Here is a 20,626-nt window from a genome sequence, read left to right as displayed (position 1 = left end):
CCACATTACTGTGGCTGTGCTCCTCCGGTCCGGTGCTGCTTCCACCTGACAAGTTCCGACTGAACCAGGTGGCTACTGACCTCTTCGAAATCATCGCTGACCCACAGAGGAATGGGTGTGCCCCAGTAGCGGTTGCGGGACACGGCCCAATCTTGAGCGTCCCTCAGCCAGTTTCCGAAGCGCTTCTCCCCCACAAACTCCGGGACCCTGCAACGGACAGGCCGCAGACCGGGTGAACGGACATCATCCGAGGCTTTTTTGGAACGAAGGGTGAAGCGAGAAGGTGCTCATCTGAAAGCTCCACGTGTCGTTCCGTTTGTGGACTTTGAGCGGTGCCAATGTAAGGAGCTGGCAAGACCCGCAGCCTGACCCCAAGCCAAAACGTCGATTGGAGAACCTCAACGGAACAATGGCATTAGACACTTTGGAGTGGGCGGAGCATCCTGCCAAGTTCAATTATCTAACAAATTCAGTATGCAGAAGTGAACAGAAAACAAAGACAAAACGAAAATTTAGTGGGGAAACTCCCTGCCTGCGATTATGCAATCCATCAGCCGGACCACCGATCGCACGCCCACGGACCCGAACCCGGCACAGGGGAGGGGGAATCGGAGTAAACAGCGATAAAACAAAGGTAAATGCACAGCGGAGGATTCCGTTGAAGGCAATTCGGCTCTCAGCATCCCAGTAACACAAACACGGTAAACACTCCCTTGTGATTTTACCATAATACATAATCAGGCAGACAAAAGCAGAACTGTCAAATAAACAAAGTGAAACAAAACAGAGTTCACAGGGACACAGTTAATGAAAAACACTGCAGTTTACATCCAACGATAATTTTTAATACAATCCAGTTTTAATATCCAGGGACAGCTGGTAGCATAGCAGTTAGAACTACTACCTCTGGATCCAAAGGTCACAGGTTTGATTCCCACCTCCGGCTGTAGTAGCCTTGAGCAATGTACTTACTCTAAAATCGGTCCACTAAAATTACCCAGAGGTATAAATGGGTAAATAATTGTAACCTTAACATTGTAAGTCGCTTTGGAGAGAAGTGTCAGCTAAATGAATAAATGTAAATAACCAAATAATCCAAAGTCGCCAAGTCAAAATCAGTAAAAACTTAATAATACAGATGTCTCTTGATTTATTCATTCATTATGTTCTGTAAAAATATTGGACATCACAACTTAAGGCCTTTTTGTTTCATTAGTTACATTAAAATGACAAAATATAAATAAGTTAGGCAAACCAGGTACTTTCAAACGCGTGCAACATTTCTCATCTACCGATCGCCGACTCGACTGCTGTAAACGCTGCGCCATTCAGCTCAGTTAAGTGTGACAATGTGGTGCTGCTCTTTACTGCCACCTAGTAGCTCAGCTGGTAAACGCGGGTTGCGCTGCCTCCACTACATACCGCAGCTGTGGGAAAATAAACGTGTTGAAAAACGCACAGTTTCTTTCCACCATTTTCGGGGGGCAAAATTTTGCATAATTGAAAACTCTGCTCGTAGGTTAGGGAACAACTGGTTTTTCATGGTTTTTGTGTAAAGAGAGAGACGGATGATTCACAGAACTCAGTTTAGGGCTCCAGAGACGGCGCCTTTCGCACGCTGTTCATCCCCATCGCCTGCATCCCACGGGGTGTAATTTCACTCATTTACAAGCACGGCCCACCCCTCCAAAAAAACCCAATAAAAATTAGACTTTGAGCTAGAAAAGCGTGCGCTTTCACTCCACTCGCCTCCCGTCATTTCTGCAGCTATAAATAAACCGCTTTGCCTTCTTTAATAAGTCGGCCCGCAAAGGTTAACGCTTCCTCCCAGCAAGCGCTTCCACGACTGCTTTCCTTGGGCCTTTTTTTGGGACGCGGCTCTGCCTCCGGAGAACGCCTCCATATAAATCGCAGTCGGGTTCCAACGGCTGAGCAATGAGTTCATCAATTCCCATTTGCGAGGGAGGCATTTCTATTTAGGCCCCCAATATATCAATTTAATGATTCCTGCCACTCACTCCCCCACTCCCCACACCAGCCCACCACCCCCAGGGACTAAATCTAGACCATCACACGGAGCCTCGATGTTACACATGCTCTTCAAGAGTCACGTTTCCCGTGCCGAACACAGAAGCGCTGCGGAGCGATGAGCGTTTCCGGTTATTTCTGGGAGGACTCTGGGCTTTACGCACTCCCACACATCGCAGAGAGAAATACCCAAACTCCGAGCAGCCCGGCGGAGAAACACAATAACTGCGCATTATCTGCATAGTATTTAAAAATTTTTTCATCTATTTATACACACGTATGGATGTGTGTTGAACACCATATGCTGCCGAAAACCGAATCGCGAACGGTCATCATGCGGACCGCGGGGCTCCGAGTTCCGCGCTCAATAATTAAGTGACCGATTCCTAGGGGGCCGCGAGGTTTGCCTGCGAGAGCCACGAGCTGCCAAAGCTCCATTAGCGCCAGGCCCGGCTCGAACCCGGCACACTTTCACCACGTGCGATCGGCAGGGTGGCTGTCCGGCCGCGATCGTACAGGTACCGCACGCTGTCACGTCGGTATTAACATGGCATCGTTAATGCTCCGACGACACCATTCCTACACAATTAATTACAATGACATCTCTTGTGCTGCCTTTTACCACAAAGTGTTTGTAACATGTATTAAAGATTTAACCATATTAGAATCAACAGATTTATCTTTAAATATTCATGACATCCTAATTAAGTTCTCTTCCATGAAAGTGGGAGACGCACAGTCGTCCGTTGGTAATCGAGTCTGTTTTCTGCACACTCGGTGTCATATCAAACACATGCATGTTGCAGAAGTGCTGCTCACCACTTAAATGCCGTGTCCAAATGGTGTCACGAGACACAACGTAAATAAGGACTCTGCTGACCTCACCACACACTGGGCGGCTTGTTCATATCACCGTAATTTTCCCCACGACACGCCGACGCGAGTGTTTTACCGTCCCTGCTGCGAAGCTGTGTGTGTGCCCACATTTCACTAAATTGCATCACACTGGTTGCATTCTGGCACCGGGTGCAGATTGCCCAATCAACTGACCTTCAAAAAGAATTTACAGCAACGAGCATCAAGCGGTTCCAGGAAGCCTGAAGGAGCAAAAGGCGACGGGTTCGAGACGTTACGAAAAGGGGACAAATTCTACGCACGTGCGGGAAGCGGGGCGTCACGAGCTCGCCGCGTTGGGCTAAAGGTGCCGCCTCTCCTATTTAACATGCGCGCACCATAATCACGTCCCGTCTTTTGATCCTGGTTCTTCCGTTTCGTATCAGTTTAACGTGAACAGATTCCCCAGAATCCCGAGCGCAAAGGGCTCTGCGATGAGAAGTCAGAGGACTTGGTTCCCATCCTTATTAAAGCTTCCATGCAGGTTAACTCAAGGAGATGAGCGCACACCTTCCCTTTCCGAAGACCACGTTCAAATGACAGACACACTTCTGATGTCAGCTTCCAACATGCGGAGGAGCCCTCTGCCATTCTGCCCAAACTCTGCCCAAGTATGAAGGAGGCCTCACCAGTAGCATTTGCTATTGTTGTCCACCAGTTTGTCCACCAGCTCCTCCACTCGTATGAACCAGCTGGGCACGGCTTTGTAAATCAGCGGCGTGTCTGACCTGTTGGAGAGAGATGGAAACATTCCCAATCATGAAGGCAACCAGCTGCAAAGTGTCAGGAAGGAATGCGCAAATATCCATCACCAATAATTAGTTGTCCGGTGTGGGGTCGCGGTGGTCCGGAGCTTATCCAGAAACATTGAGTGTCAGGGGACCGCTGTCAGCCCATCACAAGACAATTGCTCACTCCCCCCACCCACACAAAGGGCAATTTAAAAAGTCACCAGTCCGCCTCAAACACGTCTGCGTATCGCGAAAGGAAACCCATGTAAACATATTCAAATGAGCTGGACTGCACAAACACCAGCCTCATCCATCACATCGGTTGTGCTGCTGCGACCAGGGAAAGACGACACACCGACCTGCCGCAGCCTCAAGAGCGACAGTGTGCAGGGGTGTGAATTTTGCATGTTGAAAACCAGGAATGCTCCTGGTACGGGAGAGAAGCGTGCGGAACCCAAGTCGCAATGACAGAGGACAGAGACCAGGGCACAAACTGAAAGCAAAAGCAACGGGAAGAAAGGAGCTCGGCTACGGCGGCTTCGCTCTCACGGGCCGTCGCTCCGGGTTCAGCTCCCGTGTGCGTGTGAGAGAGCGAGACGGCAGCGGGTTAATAATGCACGCAGGTCCCCATCGCCTGTCACCTTTACTGAGAACCTTGGACCGCACCATTTTTCACAGAAAACTGGGCCGCTCACAAGAAACATCAATAATTAACGCTTGGGGCTCGGCACTCGCTCTTCATCATCCGGTGCCGCCGCCGTAACGTTCCTCTGCGCACACGGAGCAACCGAGTGCCACCCTCCACGGCGTGCTGTTAGACAACGACCGCAGGAGGACTGTGGTTGGAGGAGCAGAGGACTCAACACTCGTTGACCGTGAGAAGTAATTTGGTCGCCTACGGCCTGTGCAAGAGCACCGGGATTTAAGGTTTTTTTTTTTTTTTTAAAAAAAAAAAAAAAAGGATAATAAATTAAAGAACCGGTAAATAAAAGTAGTCAAATAAATGGTTAACAAGAAAAGACAGAACGAGAAGAGAGGATGGAAAGGAAGGCTTAAGACTCCGGAGAAACGGCGGTGAAGTAATCAGCTAAGAGGCACTAATTAATTAGGGACTTTTTACAGGTCACCCAACACTTACTCAGCTGAGTAACCAGCGGTGCATCAGCTCCACTCCAGCTGGTTAACTATTCAACAGATGTCTAATCAAGCGACGACTAATGGACGGAAGCCTAAACATCTCCGAGCTCAGCTGGAACAGGAGTACAAAGCGCTGCAGGAACTGTACCAGGGATGAGGAGCGCTCAGCCAATGCCAGCAAGAGTGCTGTGCTCACAAGGGTTGAATATAAAGTCTGTAGATTTTTGGCTTTGTCTCCGATGTGCTGGAATGAGCTCCCCCTGTCCTTCAGAGCTGCTGAATCCCTCCCCAGCATTCAATCAGAGTCTCAAACCCATCTCTTTGAGAGCCACTTCTCTCCTTATAGCTCCATCAGAGTCCAACACCATCTACTATGATTATCTATTTGCTATTTAAATATCACTTCTACAGGCAGCTACTGGAAGGATGTGAACCAGCATCATGGTGGTATCAGACCCATAGGATGTGTGTCCATCTTCCCATGTCTGTGTCTAAAGCTCTTTGTCTCTTGTTAATGCACTTTTGTTTCCTCTCCGTTGTACATCTATTTGGAGGTAAAGCAAAAAGCAGCTCCTTTCCACCCCATATAGCCCAGAGGCTGATGAAGTGTCAACGCTGTAATGATTAATTTATGTCTTTCTGCTGACCAGGCTCAAGGTGTCAAGAGGGGTATTGACCTTTCCGATGGAGCTGAGTCAGCAGAAAGAGGCACATATGTCAGACAAGGATGAAGAGGCCCCCCACCAAGGTCCTCCTAAACACCCCATCAGCGATTTGAGGCCTGGAGCTCCTTGGCTCCAACAAAAGCATTCAAAATGTCTCCTAAGGCGTGGTCAGCAACACTCAAGAGTCACATCACGCGACCATCACGAAAGGCACATGGTAGTCCACTGGAGCCCCAGGAAACCGCACTGTCCTCACCTCCAGCAGAAGGGGTAGTTGTGCTTGCAGGTACCATGGTCGACCAAGCGCCCCTTCTCCTTCAGCCACTTGATGATGTTCTTGTCAGCATCCTGCAGGAAGCAGAGTCAGGTACCACGTTAAGAATCAAAAAACATTAGACACAAAGGACAGCTATTAATCAGAGACCAGAAAAAGTACACACTTGCACACGTCAGTATGCCTTCTGCACACAGAGAGAGACTAAATCCGGCTCAGAACTCCCTGCTATCAGCGCTATCGATATTCATAATTGGTGGCGAGTGTCCAGCGTTGGTCTTCGGCTGCTTTCACAACACTCATACAGAGCGCCCGTTACACAGCTGGACACAGACAGTGTGCTCCAGTTGCCCTACAGGGGCTCTATTGAGTACTTGCTGTTGTAAAACCATTGACCGCAACGACATTTTCATTCATAGATCATGTATCAAACGAAAGACAGTCACCTTCACGTACTGTCCAGCAAAGTCCAGCACCTCGGGCATGAAGCATCCAGAGGCGTCGACAGGGCAGATGGGCGCCGAGTCCTTCCGGATGATTCCGTATTGCGTGCACACCCTGTAGTCATCCTGCAGAGACAAAGGCAAAGCAGTTCAGCTCCCTGATCTCCCCTGGGGAATTTCTTCTGCACCTGAGCTGAGCTGTCCTGCCCACCCTGCACGGTTTTCTCTGGGTTCTTCTGGGGTAAACTACTCCCACACAAGACTGGATTTACATGCCCAGCCAACAGATGGCAGTAAAGAGCACCCAAACACAAATGTGGAACCACCTTCCTTCAACTTACTTTCAGTAACCAAACCTACAGACTTCTGCAGGTTTTACTGCTGGCGACTTTGGAGTGCCACCAGTACGAATGACAGGTGGGGGAGCAACACACTCGAGCCCCGCCACCTGGAGAACACACTGGGTCTCCCTGTGTCTTCCTGAGTGCGGACAGTGTTGGTGGACACAGCAGGGACGTCTACTCACAGCACCGAAGTAGGGGGCCTGGTGGACCACCCCGGTACCCTCCTCCTCCCGCACATACGTGTCCGTCACCACGGAGAAGGCGCCACGTTCCTTGCACTGGGGAAGAGAACATCCCGAAGAGGCAGGTCAAGAACCAGTAAGGCCAAAGCACCACACACCCACACCCACGATGCAGAAAACTTAACACACCACAGAAGCAGCTGCAAGACACACACACACACGATCTTCGCACACTTTCAACACACTACTTCCAGCATGCGTGTTGGCGACAGGCACACGAGGGGTAGCAGTGGCTCACCTGAAGAAAGTAGTCGAAGAGCGGCTTGTACCGCTTCCCCCGCAGGGCCTTCCCCGGGAACCTGCAGAGCACAATGAGTGCAGCTCATTACAATGAGGCTAATTAAAATGTCACCATGGCGACAGCCCCCCACCAGTCTGCCCCACCAACTCCGCCCAAAGAGTTTCCCTGGTGGTGGGTTTGAGCCTTTACACCTGACGCTTCCCTGCCCTTTGTTCACGGCATGGAGATGCCTGCAAAACAGTGAGGTGTTTAGGAGCTCCTCTCTGGACGGCCCGCCTCATATGTATTGGCACAGTGGGGTCAGGGCGCCCCCAGCAGACACAGAGTGCAGGAACTGAAGGCGGAGCTAAACAGCTGCGCTCCCCAAGGACAGTAGGGTGTAACACGAAGCTCGGTACACCATAAGGGACTCACGCTGGGTGAAACACATGACGGTTAGGGCCATAGCCTTGTGATCCAAGGCTCTGGGTTCAAATGTCACCTCCTGCTACAGTCCGCTCAAAGTTCTGATAAATAACAATAGTAAATGATGTGGATTGAAGGCAGTGGCGCCGTGGGTTTGCCCGGGTCCTGCTTTCCGGTGGGTCTGGGGTTCGAGTCTTGCTTGGGGTGCCTTGCGGCAGACTGGCGTCCTGTCCTGGGTGTGTCTCCTCCCCCTCCGGCCTTATGCCCTGCGTTGCAGGGTTAGGCTCCGGCTCCCCGCGTGGGACAAGCGGTTTCAGACGATGTGTGTGTGTGTGTGTGTGTGTGTGTGTGTGTGTGTGTGTGTGTGTGCGCGCGCGCGCGATATGCTTTAAAGGGCCAAAACCAGGTTTCAGAGCCATGACTTTGGACACACGGGTCAGTGTCTCAGCACACAGACAAGTGCTCCAACATCACACACTGCAGTAAGCGATGGAACTGACACACAACACACCTCATGTGCATTCAAATCAACCCCCGCTGCCACCAGCCACAATCAACATCCCACCCTAGGAACAAGAATCGAACCCGGCGAGATGTTAATCGATGGCTCTGTGGACGGGAGTCCAGCTTTAATCTGAAGTGCTTAGAACTTCTCTCTTCTTCACAAGTTCACCTCAGCAAAGCAGCTGAGAACTACAGCGGTGTGTTACAGTCTTTACCCCGAGCAGCCCATCGAACCAGAGCAGCTGCAGCTCAATTAATGGAAAAATGACAGTAAAAAGGGAGTGAGGTGACACTCACCTGTCGAGCAGCGTGTACTCCGTCTCGGATTTGAAGAGCACTGCCAGACGGGCCTCCATCATGATGTACACCTTCCCTGTGGCGTCATCTGAAACACACGGCTCAACGCTAACTGCGTGTTCCATTTAAGGACGCACGGCCAAAGGCAAGGTAACGTGGGGTAAAAAACACAGTACACCAGAGCTGAGACTCCCCCCCATGTTATACTGCAGTGCAGCAGCAGGACCAGTAGCTAGCAGACGGCCCCTTGTCCTGCAGCGCAACAGCAGGTGGCCCCGAAAGCTCGATCCCGCGTTCAGGGATGCGGCAGACATTGACTGATGAGCTTGAGGACACACTCACACTCTCAGTCCATCACACTCTTTGTCATTTAGCATGGCACATGCAGGGGGCAGGGCCACGAAACTGAGAAGAACAGGACAGCAGCTGGGTGGCCAACAGCTCTGAATAAGAGGACCCGGTCAGGCATCGATAAACGATCTGACAACTTCCCGGCGGTGGGGTTGGAGCGGCACTGAGACTCAAAGCAGCGGTGCGAAGACACATTGGTATTCCGCACAGCTCGCCCATGCAGCAGGCTGCAGCCCGCTCGACTCGGCGCCTCGCAGTGCAGCGCTGCCCCCTGCTGTCCTAAGCACAGCGGAGGGAAACCAGGTCAACCAATTACTGGAGAAACCCAAAGAGGGGGTGCAAAAAAGTCCCAGCGTCTTTCAAAGCCTATTTTTACATTAACATTGACTTTTCAAATTTTTAGGTGACCCGATTCAAAGTATTAATCAGACGTGTGCCAAAAGAGGATAAATAAGTGCTGTCATGCAGTGTCACATGTGTGACTATTTTAAAACGCACGTCTCTGGAAGTATTAATTAGCACTAACAAGAATACAGATATTGTTGCCCCCCGCAACTGATGATCTGCATCCACCTGTAGGCCACATTCTCAGCATCCCCACAAACTGCAAAAATGTAACAATAAACAAAAAAAAAATATACATTTTAAAGCATCACTTTAAAAGACACCAGCTGTAGAACTCTGTAGCTTGTTTTGATGATCGCTCCAAAAATCACTCTTACCCCCTAGTAATAATAATTAATTCATAATATAGATCCTCCTCGGTTTAGTTGCCGTTTCAGTTTGTAAAAATCTAGGCCATAATAACTTTTAAAAATACTTAAAACCTTAACTTTTTTTTTGAGTTATATTAACCCGAAAATAACTGAATATGCTGTTTCACAAAACCCTCTGCAATACCAGATGTGGAAGTGAGCTGGATTAGGGTGGCCCCAAATTCCTTTTGTTTTTGAGTGCATTTTAGTGTCATCTGTTGGTTAGATGTGGAAGTGCAAGTCACATTCACCACAACAAACCAGAAACTGAACAAACTGAGATTAACAAGACAATGCATTTACTGTCAATATCTAGAAAATCTATCTTCGTAAATCTATAACCTACCAGGAGATAACATATGGAGCCATTACATCTGCATATTCTATTGAGGTCTCACCTTTGATCTTTACATACTGATACTCGGGGTTCACACACAAAGCCAGGTTGCTGGGGAGGGTCCAGGGAGTCGTGGTCCACGCAATCAGACACACACTTTCATCCTCCTCCAGGGGGAAGTTCACTATCACAGAGGGGTCCTGGACATCCTGTGGTGGGGCAGAACATGGGTACGACAGGATGAAGTTTCCTACCTAGGGCAAAGTCCACCCAATAGCATCATTTCCTGCTAAGCTGGTGCCTTCCTCACAGCCACCGTCACTTTTGACTTCTCACTGATCAGTGGCGGTCACAGAGACTCCGCCCTCCGTCTCGCATGAAGCTGTGAGGCTGAAGCACAAGGAACTGAAGAACTCAAGAGCTAAAAAGGTCAAAACAAGTTGCATATCATTCTCATTGTCCCGTCAGAGAAAACGAGGCCCAGCCCAAGGGGCCCCACAAAGGGCTCCCTGCCCTGGCACCGAGCCGAGCAACACAGCTCACCTTGTAGTTCTGGTGGGACTCAAAGTTGGACAGAGGGGTGTTGCAGGCAGTGGAGAAGGGCATGACCTTCACACCGCGGTACACAAGGCCCTTGTCATAGAGCTCCTTGAAGACCCACCTGAAGGGGGGAAAAGCACACATGGTTGGATGGTGCAGCTGGAGGCACGCATCACACCTCAACACCAGAAGCAGCAACAGCTCCTCAAACTCCAATGGTGGAACTTGAACCGATACTGTAATTAATCCCTTCTGCTGACAATCGTCCATCCAATTAATCAATCAATCATCAATAACTACTGATCTAAAGCAGGGTCATGGTGGTCCAGAGCTTATCCTGGAAGTATAGAGTTTCAGGCAAGGTACAGCTTGGATGGGGCACCAGTCCACTGCAGGTCAATCACTTGTCTCACTCACAGAGCAATTTAGTGTCCAATCCATAAAGGAACAGCAGCAGAAGGTCCTACAGAGGTGATGCTTTAAATGTCGTTTAAATATTATGTAAAAATAAATAAAAACACTCCTGCATTCATGCTATGTCCTTCAGCAAAGCAACAACGGAAAAAAAACCACACTGTCCGCGCAGCTAGCTGGTGATTAACACACAGGAACCTCAGCAACTGCGCCCCTGCACAGTCCAGTCAGAACCCCGCAGCTGCAACGTGTCCATTCTCTGCGGAGGACTGGACCTCAGCCCTGTGAGCAGACAAATCTCCGCCAAGCGTGACCATGGGCCCCACTGTGCACCGCAGCCCTGCCGGGGGCACCTACCACACAGTTTCCATGAACCAAGGGTACAGAGTCTTGTAATCGTTCTTGAAATCGATCCATCGCCCCATTCTGGTCACAGATGCCTGGAAAAGAGGGAAAACGGAAGCTGCAGAGAGGAAGCGGTGTGGAATCAGCAGCGAGCCGAAGAATCAGCGCGCCAGCGTGCGCGTGTGGGGCCCCTCACCTCCCACTCATTGGAGTATCTCATCACGATGTTGCGGCACTGCCTGTTGTACTCCATGATGCCCATCTTGGCCACGTCCTCCGGCCCAGTGATCCCAAGGGTTTTGTCAATTTCGTACTCCTACAGGACAAGAGAGCAGGTGAAGAAGCTGCGCAGGAGCGCCGTGCAGCCCTGAGGGAGACCGGCACTCACCACTGGCAATCCGTGACAGTCCCAGCCGAAGCGACGGTCCACGTGAAAGCCGCTCTGGTGGGCGAAGCGAGTGACGATGTCCTTGATGGTGCCGGCCAGAATGTGGCCGTAGTGGGGAAGACCGGTGGCAAAGGGTGGTCCATCGTAGAACGTGTACCTGCGGGAGACAGGAGCAATTTGGCCCAAGTACCACACCCAAGGGTATAACAGTAAGAAATGGGACTTGAACCCGTGACCTTTAGATCCAAAGGCGACACCTCAAACCAGCAGCCCTTTAGTGACTTCGGAGACACCGGTTCACTTGAAACACATGACTGGACCGTGGGAGGAAACCCCATATGAACAAGGGAAGTACATGCAAACTCCACACAGACTGAGTGAGATTCAAACCCACATCCAAACACACTGCCCAGGTGCTGTGAGGCACCAGCGCTACCTTCTGTGCCACATCTGCACTTCAAAGACACATGCATTTAATCCATTGCTTCGTACTCTGTTCCTCCTATGATTTTCTTATACAGTCTCTCCCCTACTTACGACCATCCATACATACGACCAAAAAAAATGTCACGCTCACGCTTTTGGAACCGCTTGTCCCATACGGGGTCATGGGAAACCGGAGCCCACCCGGCAACACAGGGCGTAAGGCCGGAGGGGGAGGGGACACACCCAGGACGGGACGCCAGTCCGCCGCAAGGCACCCCAAGCGGGACTCGAACCCTAGACCCACTAGAGAGTAGGACCCGGTCCAACCCACTGCGCCACCGCACCCCCTCCCAAAAAAAAAAAAAATGTAAATTTTATATATATAATATATATATATAGCGAGTAGCACTCCTTTCTCACAGCACCTGGGTAGTGTGAGAGGACACAGGTTCGATCCCCACTCAGTCTGTGTGGAGTTTGCATGTTCTCCCCGTGTCTCTGTGGGTTTCCTCTGGGTGCTCTGGTTTCCTCCCACAGTCCTAAAAACATACTGTTCAGGTTCCCCCATAGTGTGTGAGTGACAGAGAAAGTGTGTGTTCCACTGATGTATGGATGAGTGACCCAGTGTAAGTAGTGTATCTAGCAGTGTAAATCGTGTATCTAGCAGTGTAAGTCACCGCGGTGAATAAGATGTGTGGGCTGATAACACTACATAGAGTTCATTGGAAGTCGCTTTGGACAGAAGCGGCAGCTAAATAAATAAATGTATATGCGCGCGCGCGCGCGCGCACACACACACACACACACACACACACACACACACACACACACACACACACATCGCTGTAATTCACACAATATTCCCTAATGAGTGTATAAATGGCAAACATGCTGGAGAACTGAAGCTATTTTCTCCCTGATCTTCTATCCTGGCTGTCAGCATCTATTAGTGTCTACACTGAAGATGCACATCTAAAACTGAATATTTAAATTATGCTGTCGAGCTACTTCCCAGGATAGAAAAGTTATCAACTAGTGTAAAGTTTTAAAAGTGATATACTAGGGCCAGGTAAACCTCCTTGGAGTTTCACTGTTGCTTCGAAACGGCTGCACGGAGGTAGCGGGGAAACGAGGCCCGTACGTGCGACTCGCACTTTTGTAAGACGAACCGTATTACAGAAAAATTTACAGAAACTGAAACGAAAACGTGCCGTGCTTCGAAAAGGTTGTAAAGATCAGGAGATTGAAACAGGTTAGGGCACTTCTACCCCCCCCCAAAAAAAAAAAAAAAAAAAACACATTCTTTGTACACTCCTGCGCAAAATGGAACACGAAAATGAAAACATGCAGTGCTTTCAAACTTAGGGGGTGCAGTGGCGCAGTGGGTTGGACCACGGTCCTGCTCTCTGGTGGGTCTGGGGTTCGAGTCCCGCTTGGGGTGCCTTGCGATGGACTGGCGTCCCGTCCTGGGTGTGTCCCCTCCCTCTCCGGCCTTATGCCCTGTGTTACCGGGTTAGGCTCCGGCTCCCCGTGACCCAATACGGGACAAGCGGTTCAGAAAGTGTGTGTGTGTGTGTGTGTGTGTGTGTGTGCGCGCGCGCGTGCTTTCAAACTTTCTGCATACTCGTGTGGCTGAATTCTTAAGATGCCTCTGGACCCAAAAGGCAGCAGCTTTACTGGTACCTTAGCAGCTGCATGTATTCTGTATGTATATTTTACAGGAGATCAGTAATTTAAAGGCAAATATCGGCATTATGATAAAAACTGTGAGCTTTGAGAGGATCGCGGTCATCTGAAGAATGGATGGCATGCGCATATCTTCACGTTCGACGCTGTCCAGATTATTATCTGAAGTCGCACCGGGGTTCGAGATTCGCGGGTCGATCGCGGCCACGCTTCCGTTTCAGAGTCGGTGCGTTTCGGTTCCAAGCGAGATCACACACGGGGACAGGGAATCGAGCCCCGGTTTGATCCGTAGAGGAACATCGGCGTCCCGAGATAGAAAGCGGCTCTACTGCTGGCGATCAGGGTCCGGACCACGCGCGAGGCCTCCTCACCTCGGCTTGTTCCTGGACTGCCGGAGACACTCCTGGAAGCAGTCCTTGTCCTTCCAGAACTGGAGGATCTTCTCCTCCTCGCTGGGGAAACGGATGGACTCCGGCACCGGCTGCACCATGGCGTCTGGGGGGGGGGGGGGCACAGGAACGCATTCGTGTGATCCTCGCGATCCGGCATCGCATCTACATTCATTCAGCTGAATCAATTCATTTTCTCCAAAGCGATTCACAACGTTAACCTACCTCCACTTACCATTTAGCCATGGGTAAATTTTTATCTGAGCACTTTAGGTGAGATTTGAACCTACAACCTTTGGCTCCAAAGCCAATAACTCTAACCACTACACCACCAGCAAATCAACACTGAGATGAAACATAAATTGGAGGAGAATACACATAACTACAGTGTAACCTCACACACTGTAACTAACACGATAAGACGTTACGAGACCAGAGACACGTGACTAATAAGTAAAGTGGCACTAGTAGTGGTGGTGGAACCCCGATCGTGATGATGACGACGACGACGACGACGACGACGCCGGCGACCGCGACCACCTCCTCAGCCTCCACCTCCGGTCCTCCCGTCCACACCCCGCCGCCGGGTCGCCTCGACTCACACATGATGATGATGATGATGTTCCTTCTGACCACACACACACACAGTGACAGGCTCTGCACGCACAGCACGGTGAAGATCTCGAACTGTTACAGTGTTACTAGTTTAGCTGAAGGTCCAAACGGTGACGCAACTTCTTCTTGTTCCCCCGGCCTCGAGGCGAGACTCTATCACGACTTTGTTTGTTGTGACTGTGACTGACTGACAGCCTAGTCCGAGTCCGTCACCTCGCACATCGTTACTAATTTGAGATTCAGGGAGTTGCCCCGCCTCGGCCCACACCGGTTACGCCGGTTCCACCGGTTCGACAGACCCGCAGACCGACAGTCCGGTTCGACGCGCACGCGAGCGGCTCACCTGCAGCTCCGAACTCGCAGAGAAACGCGGCGTCTGAATGATGCAACCGGCAGCAAGGCATGAGCGGAAACCGGAAGCGCGATCTCTCGGTCCGCGTGCGGCACGGTCCGTGCGGAACCGCGCGTTTTGTACAGAGGGTTCCTGCAGCTTCGGGGACGCTGGACGCGCGACCACCAAGTGTCGCACAGACTTCGAAACAACTTGTTTAACGAGTCGTGTATGTGTTGTTATGTCTGCGTGTAAGATGCTGTCTTTTACGTGTTGATTTGAGGGTTTTTTCCCCAACTGTTCGTGCCTTTTACAGGGCAGCGCGCTGAACTGTGTGCGTTTGTCCCCCCCATCACTTTTGCCGACGGCAGAGCGATGAATGATTGATGACGTCAGACGTGCAACGTCTGTGTTCCGCTTCTTTTCCTTAAGAATGAAAAGTTGACCAGGTTTCTCTCATCATGAATCATAAATTGAAACATCGCGTACGATTTCCCTAAATGATGTACAGACTAGTGAAATACATGATCATTTTGATTATGAGACTCGCGTTTCGTTCTTTCTTGTTGTCACTCGCCGCCCGAGCGCGTGCAGTACGCGGCCCAGTTGTGCGGCGTCACCAGCAGGGGGCGCAGTGTCGTACAGCCCCAGGGGGTTGGAGGGGTTATGAACGGGTTCGAGCACCACTCAGGCGCTGTGACAAAGCATATGGACTTGTTCTCCATTGCAAGGAAATGTACAGGCTTCTCCACCTGCCTTCACATCTCATGAATTTGTCAGAAACTTCCACCTTCTTACTTGACTCAGAACCAACATGCAGCACTCAAGTTCTCACACACACACACACACACACACACACACACACACACACACACACACACACACACACACACACACACACACACACTCTGAAGCCCCTTGTTCCAAGCAGGGATGCAGTAATCTGGAGCCCAACCCAACAACACAGGGCACAAGGCTGAAGGGATACACCCAGAACAGGATGCCAGTCCATCACAAGGCACCCCAAGCAGGACTTGAACCCCAGACCCACCACACAGCTGGCTACAACCAAATCCACTGTGCCACCATGTCCCATAAAGTGAAATAGTTAAAGAGTAACTCACTGTAGGGGGAGTGCGGTGGCGCAGCAGATCGGACCGGGTCCTGCTCTCCGGTGGGTCGGGGGTTCAAGTCCCGCTTGGGGTGCCTTGCGATGGACTGGCATCCTGTCCTGGGTGTGTCCCCTCCCCCTCCAGCCTTACGCCCTGTGTTGCCGGATTAGCCCTCGACTCCCCACAACCCCGCATGGGACAAGCAGCTCAGGCAGTGTGTGTGTGTGTGTGTGTGTGTGTGTGTGTGTGTGTGTGTGTGTCTGCACGCAAGACCTTGCCATGGCTGAGATTGCACCCCCCCCCCCCCCAACTCCACTATGAACCCTGAAGCCCACAGGTGTGCAAAAACTGCCATGTTGTTGAGGAAAGAGATGGGAGCAGCATCTGAGTGTCCTTTTTTACCACAGTGTGTACCCTCCTTTGCGAGTCCACTACCACGGTCACCACCCCCAGCACCACACTGGGGGTCCCAGCTGCTCCTCTAGCTGACAGGTAAAGCGTCCCTCGGAGCTCCGAGACCCACTGGACAAAGAGCGACGGGACTGGTGTGGCCTGGCCCTTGTTGCACTCCCCCACCCCCACCCCCACCCCAGGCTGCTGCGCTCTTATCTGAACCCATGTTAGTGATTGACTCGCCTGCATGGTGATGCGGGGAGGGGCCAGCCTCACAGGGACCCCCCCATACCATCAAAATCCCGGCTATAAAACGAGTCCCGGGGCCACGCACCCGCTGTCCCGCAGCGCGTCTCCAAGGCCCTGTGCGTCGTGACTCGAGGGGGGGCGTCTCCACAGGACCTACCATGGACGACATCTACAAAGCAGCGGTGAGTTCTTCTCCTCGAGCTTAGCTCCCGGAGCACTGCAGCGGACAGCGCCCCTCTGGGGCGCGAACCGGCGACGTTCCGGTCACAAGGCTCACGCAGCACTGCAGCGCACACTTTCGGTTACGGTAGTGGACAAAAACGAGTCGCGGCGTCTCGGTGGGATGTGGCTCCAGCGCGTTCGGAACAAACTCCCTTGAGTTGAGCTTCACCCGTCAGAACCCTCTGAACATGGAGCTATGAGTGTCCACATCGATACCGCGGTAAACTGCAGGTAAACTGCGTATTAATCGACGATTGATTAATTAAGACTCCTCACCTCATCTATCTTGTAGTCTGGGTAAGAACCATCATTCGAACGGTGCCTAATTACCGCGTTTTCCATACAGGTCGATTAACGCAAACCGGGCAGACAAACCCATTCAGAATGAAGCCGGAATCGAACCAACCGATCGACCGCGAGTGACCGTAAAGTTACGAGAACGCGGTTCGTGTTCCCACCAGTGAGTTACGGTCGTGTTCACGTTCGCCGTATGGACGAATGGGCGCTTGGGCCCAGGAAGCTTATCGGCCGCGGCCAGGATGGGCCCCTGGGGCCACTTGGGGCCACTTGGCGACTTTATCCATTACTGCAAATAGCGGAGATGCTTTGGCGAGGCTAATTCCGGCGCTCTTGCCTGCTCCGTGTCTGGTGCCAGGGACAGAGCCGCTAGTCGAGATAAAGACCCGTGCCTGGATTCCAGCGCGGCCTGCCAGGGATGGAGATAATGTGGGCCTGGGCAGGGGGGGTGGGGGGTTGGGGGCGGGGCGCTGTCCATCCCTCCGTCAATCCGCCCATAGGAACAGCCTTGATCGGAAACGGCGACTGGCGGCATCCTTACTTGTTCGGTCGCTCGCTCACCTCCTCTCAGGGCTCCGTGTGGGTTCGAGACCCGACGCAATAACTCATACCTCAGCAGTTGTCTCCCGGTTCATTCTTCGCACCGCTTCCACATTACAGCGTCATTGTTGAACGGGCTCCACGGCTGTGCACCGCTCCCCACCTGTGCTTCGTTGCCCCGGCTTGGCGGGTATTTTTAGCGCATATCAATCACTAGATCAGAGCCCGCATGTGATGTGGATTCCCTGAAGCTTTTATGTGTTTTTTCCACTTTGTCCCATGACTCATAGCGAAGCACCTCTCAGGATGCTTGCGCATAACAACGGCGTTCTATTAATACATGCGACTGCACACCATATTTATGCATAGGGTTTTGGCAGTTATTTAGTTTCTTAGCTGATGTTTTCATCTAAAGCAGAGAAAAAGAAGCGGGAATCACGTTTTCACTTATCACTGCGTCGAGAGCGGCGGGACGGTCAGTGAAGTACCTTTCCCGCGGAGGCTTGAGAAGGACCCGTTCTGGGAGTCGAACCAACAACCTTCTGGTTACGGCTCCAGATATATTAAAGGGCCGGTTGTCCTTGAATGACGAAAGTATTCTGTTCGGGTCACTGCGGTTTAAAGAATCGTAATGAAGAGAATATGACCATAACTTCAAAGTGAGGGCCAACCATCCCATTAAAGGAAAGAAAATGAGGTGACAATGCAGTGACAATGCAGTGATAATGGATAAAGACCAAAGTAACCTCTGTGTTGCCCCCGCAGGTCGAGCAGCTGACCGACGAACAGAAAAATGGTACGTGGCCGGTCCGGTTGGCGACCGAGAGCACCCTGCGCTGCGTGAGCTCAGCCGTGGCATGTCAGAAACGAGAGGGCAATGATGGGTGGCGGTGACTCCGGGTTCGAAATAGCGAGGCTCTCCAGAGCACTTCTAGAATGTTCCCTCTTCAGGGGCTCAGCGGGTTTCATCAGCGTGAAAGAGCATCGTTGCTATCGTTGTTTTATATAATACAGGTCCCTCAAAAGTATGTCTCGCAATCATTCACGTGACAAGAAAAGATTAAAACTGTTCCGCACCTTGATGTGCACCACATTTTTCTAGTGTATGTTTGTAGCCTGTGGAAAAAATTGGGTAAGAAAATACTCATAATTTTTGTACATTTATGTGCAGCACGTTTCATTTCAGAGGCACTTTCTTCAAAGAGTAAAGCAAAGGTAATGATCAGTAGGTGAAGAGCTTTAGACACAGACACAGGACACACACAGGATTATGGAGTCACAGCTTGTGTGTCTGGTGCCACCATGTTGTTGGTTCACATCCCTCCAGTAGCTGCCTATAGAAGCGAAATTAAAATAGCAAATGCATAGATAATCACAGCAGATGGTGTTGGACTCATTTATGGAGATCAGGAGAGAAGCGGCTCTGAAAGAGAGGGGTTTGAGACCATTATTCAGTGTGGGAGGGATTCAGCAGTTGTGAGGGACACAGGGAGCTCATTCCACCACATCCAGACCAGAACTAAGAGCTCATTTCAAACTTTGCGAGCAGAACAACAAGGTGGCCAGAAGTGGAGGAGCTTCAGGGTTAGTGTTTCTGACACAGATGCTACTGGCAGCGGAACCACTTCTGACATAGTTCTGTACCACGGTCGCATTGTGCGCTGCAGAGTTCCGGGCTGCGTTTGACATCTTCGTCCAGGACGCAGCAGACGGCTGCATCAGCACCAAGGAGCTGGGCAAGGTGATGAGGATGCTGGGACAGAACCCGACGCCCGAGGAGCTGCAGGAGATGATTGACGAGGTGGATGAAGATGGTAAAATTGATGCACTTTGTCGCACCATGGTATCGGTGATGATAGCGTACCGCGTGAAACACATCTCCTGAATGTAGAAGAAGGAAGTTGCGTAGAGCTGTTGACCCCCATCATGTCCCAGTGAGATGGTGGAGGAGAGTTACCACACACACACACACACACACACACACACACACACACACAAGCTCCTTACCCGTAGAGAAACATGTGGCTGTGGCTCACTTGTCTGCTAAGGAAGCGGCACAGTGGACTTTGACGAGTTCCTGGTCATGATGGTGAGGTGCATGAAGGACGACAGCAAAGGGAAGTCCGAGGAGGAGCTGGCCGAACTCTTCAGGATGTTCGACAAGTGAGTGTTCATCTCGAGCAGCGCAGGGCGGCGCAGCGGTGAGCGTGTCAGTCTGCTGCTCTAACAGCAGAGTCTTTCTGACCGCCCAGGAACGCGGACGGTTACATCGACCTGGAGGAGCTGAAGATCATGCTTGAAGCGACCGGCGAGGCCATCACCGAAGATGACATCGAAGAGCTCATGAAGGACGGGGACAGGAATAATGACGGGAAGATCGATTATGACGGTGAGGATGAGCCTTTTCGCATGTTTTCTTTTCCAGATCATGTGTTTCAGCAGACTGTAACCCAGGTACATTTGGACCGCATCCTTCTTCTCTCCAGAGTTCTTGGAGTTCATGAAAGGGGTGGAGTGAAGAGTAGAGCTGAAGGACCGAATGTGACTTTTTCAGACTTTTATAAAAACCCTTTCGCTGCACTGTATCCGACCCCCGCCAGACTTCCCTCGCCCCATGAGTTCTCCGCTCCCCTCTGTCTAGTCACAGGTGTGTGACTCCACTGTACATGTAGTCCACGATGAGAGGGAGAGCGAGAACACCCTAATAAAGCGTCCATATGCACCCGCTCCCCGTGTCGTCCTGTGGCTGTTGCGCGGATCGTGGAGCCTCCGAGGGAGACGCGACGTGTAGCATCCAGACAAAATATAAATAAATATGAAACCCACGAAGAGTCCATGCGGTCGGCAGGATGGAGAGCAGCTGGCACTGTGTGTGTCCTGCCAGGATGACACCATCCCCCAAGTGTGTGTGTGGTGGCTTTGATCTCACCGTATCTCAACACACTCAAGTGTTTGAGGTCGTTCGTACCGGTGTACAAGGCCATGTTGTCTGAGCCCATCAGCCAGTGCTGTGTTCCTCCTACCAAACCCT

General features: G+C 51.3%; 2 protein-coding genes across 5 annotated transcripts in view; one reads left to right on the top strand and one right to left on the bottom strand.

Annotated features, from left to right (window-relative positions):
* Window positions 1-14,878, bottom strand: part of iars1 (isoleucyl-tRNA synthetase 1) — a 31,309-nt gene extending 16,431 nt beyond the window's left edge. For 2 of the 3 annotated variants that reach the window (XM_018744598.2, XM_018744600.2), the window contains exons 1-14: window positions 14,795-14,878; window positions 13,819-13,942; window positions 11,336-11,492; window positions 11,144-11,263; window positions 10,960-11,042; window positions 10,192-10,309; window positions 9,710-9,857; window positions 8,206-8,293; window positions 6,997-7,057; window positions 6,699-6,794; window positions 6,176-6,298; window positions 5,712-5,803; window positions 3,552-3,650; window positions 81-207 (exon numbers count right to left, since the gene is read on the bottom strand). In XM_018744598.2, the coding sequence (XP_018600114.2) occupies window positions 81-207; window positions 3,552-3,650; window positions 5,712-5,803; window positions 6,176-6,298; window positions 6,699-6,794; window positions 6,997-7,057; window positions 8,206-8,293; window positions 9,710-9,857; window positions 10,192-10,309; window positions 10,960-11,042; window positions 11,144-11,263; window positions 11,336-11,492; window positions 13,819-13,942; window positions 14,795-14,855 (1,497 nt within the window). In that variant the 5' untranslated portion in view covers window positions 14,856-14,878. The other variant, XM_018744599.2, reaches the window with a different exon arrangement.
* Window positions 14,879-16,658: 1,780 nt separating this feature from the next.
* On the top strand, window positions 16,659-20,626 carry LOC108929811 (troponin C, slow skeletal and cardiac muscles). 2 transcript variants are annotated; one of them, XM_018744604.2, is made up of 6 exons: window positions 16,659-16,718; window positions 18,361-18,391; window positions 19,263-19,409; window positions 19,644-19,758; window positions 19,848-19,984; window positions 20,082-20,190. In XM_018744604.2, exons 1-6 carry the CDS (start codon window positions 16,695-16,697, stop codon window positions 20,111-20,113), a joined length of 486 nt encoding a protein of 161 aa, XP_018600120.1. In that variant the 5' UTR covers window positions 16,659-16,694; the 3' UTR covers window positions 20,114-20,190. The 2 variants fall into 2 exon arrangements, with proteins under 2 accessions (XP_018600120.1, XP_018600118.1); XM_018744602.2 differs by lacking the exons at window positions 16,659-16,718; window positions 18,361-18,391 and having other exon boundaries at window positions 18,996-19,409; window positions 19,848-20,626.

This window comes from Scleropages formosus, chromosome 22 (genome assembly GCF_900964775.1).
Source record: "Scleropages formosus chromosome 22, fSclFor1.1, whole genome shotgun sequence".
Lineage (NCBI taxonomy): Eukaryota > Metazoa > Chordata > Actinopteri > Osteoglossiformes > Osteoglossidae > Scleropages > Scleropages formosus.
The sequence above is the reverse complement of the archived record's forward strand: the minus strand, read 5'-3'. Positions and strand labels throughout refer to the sequence as shown.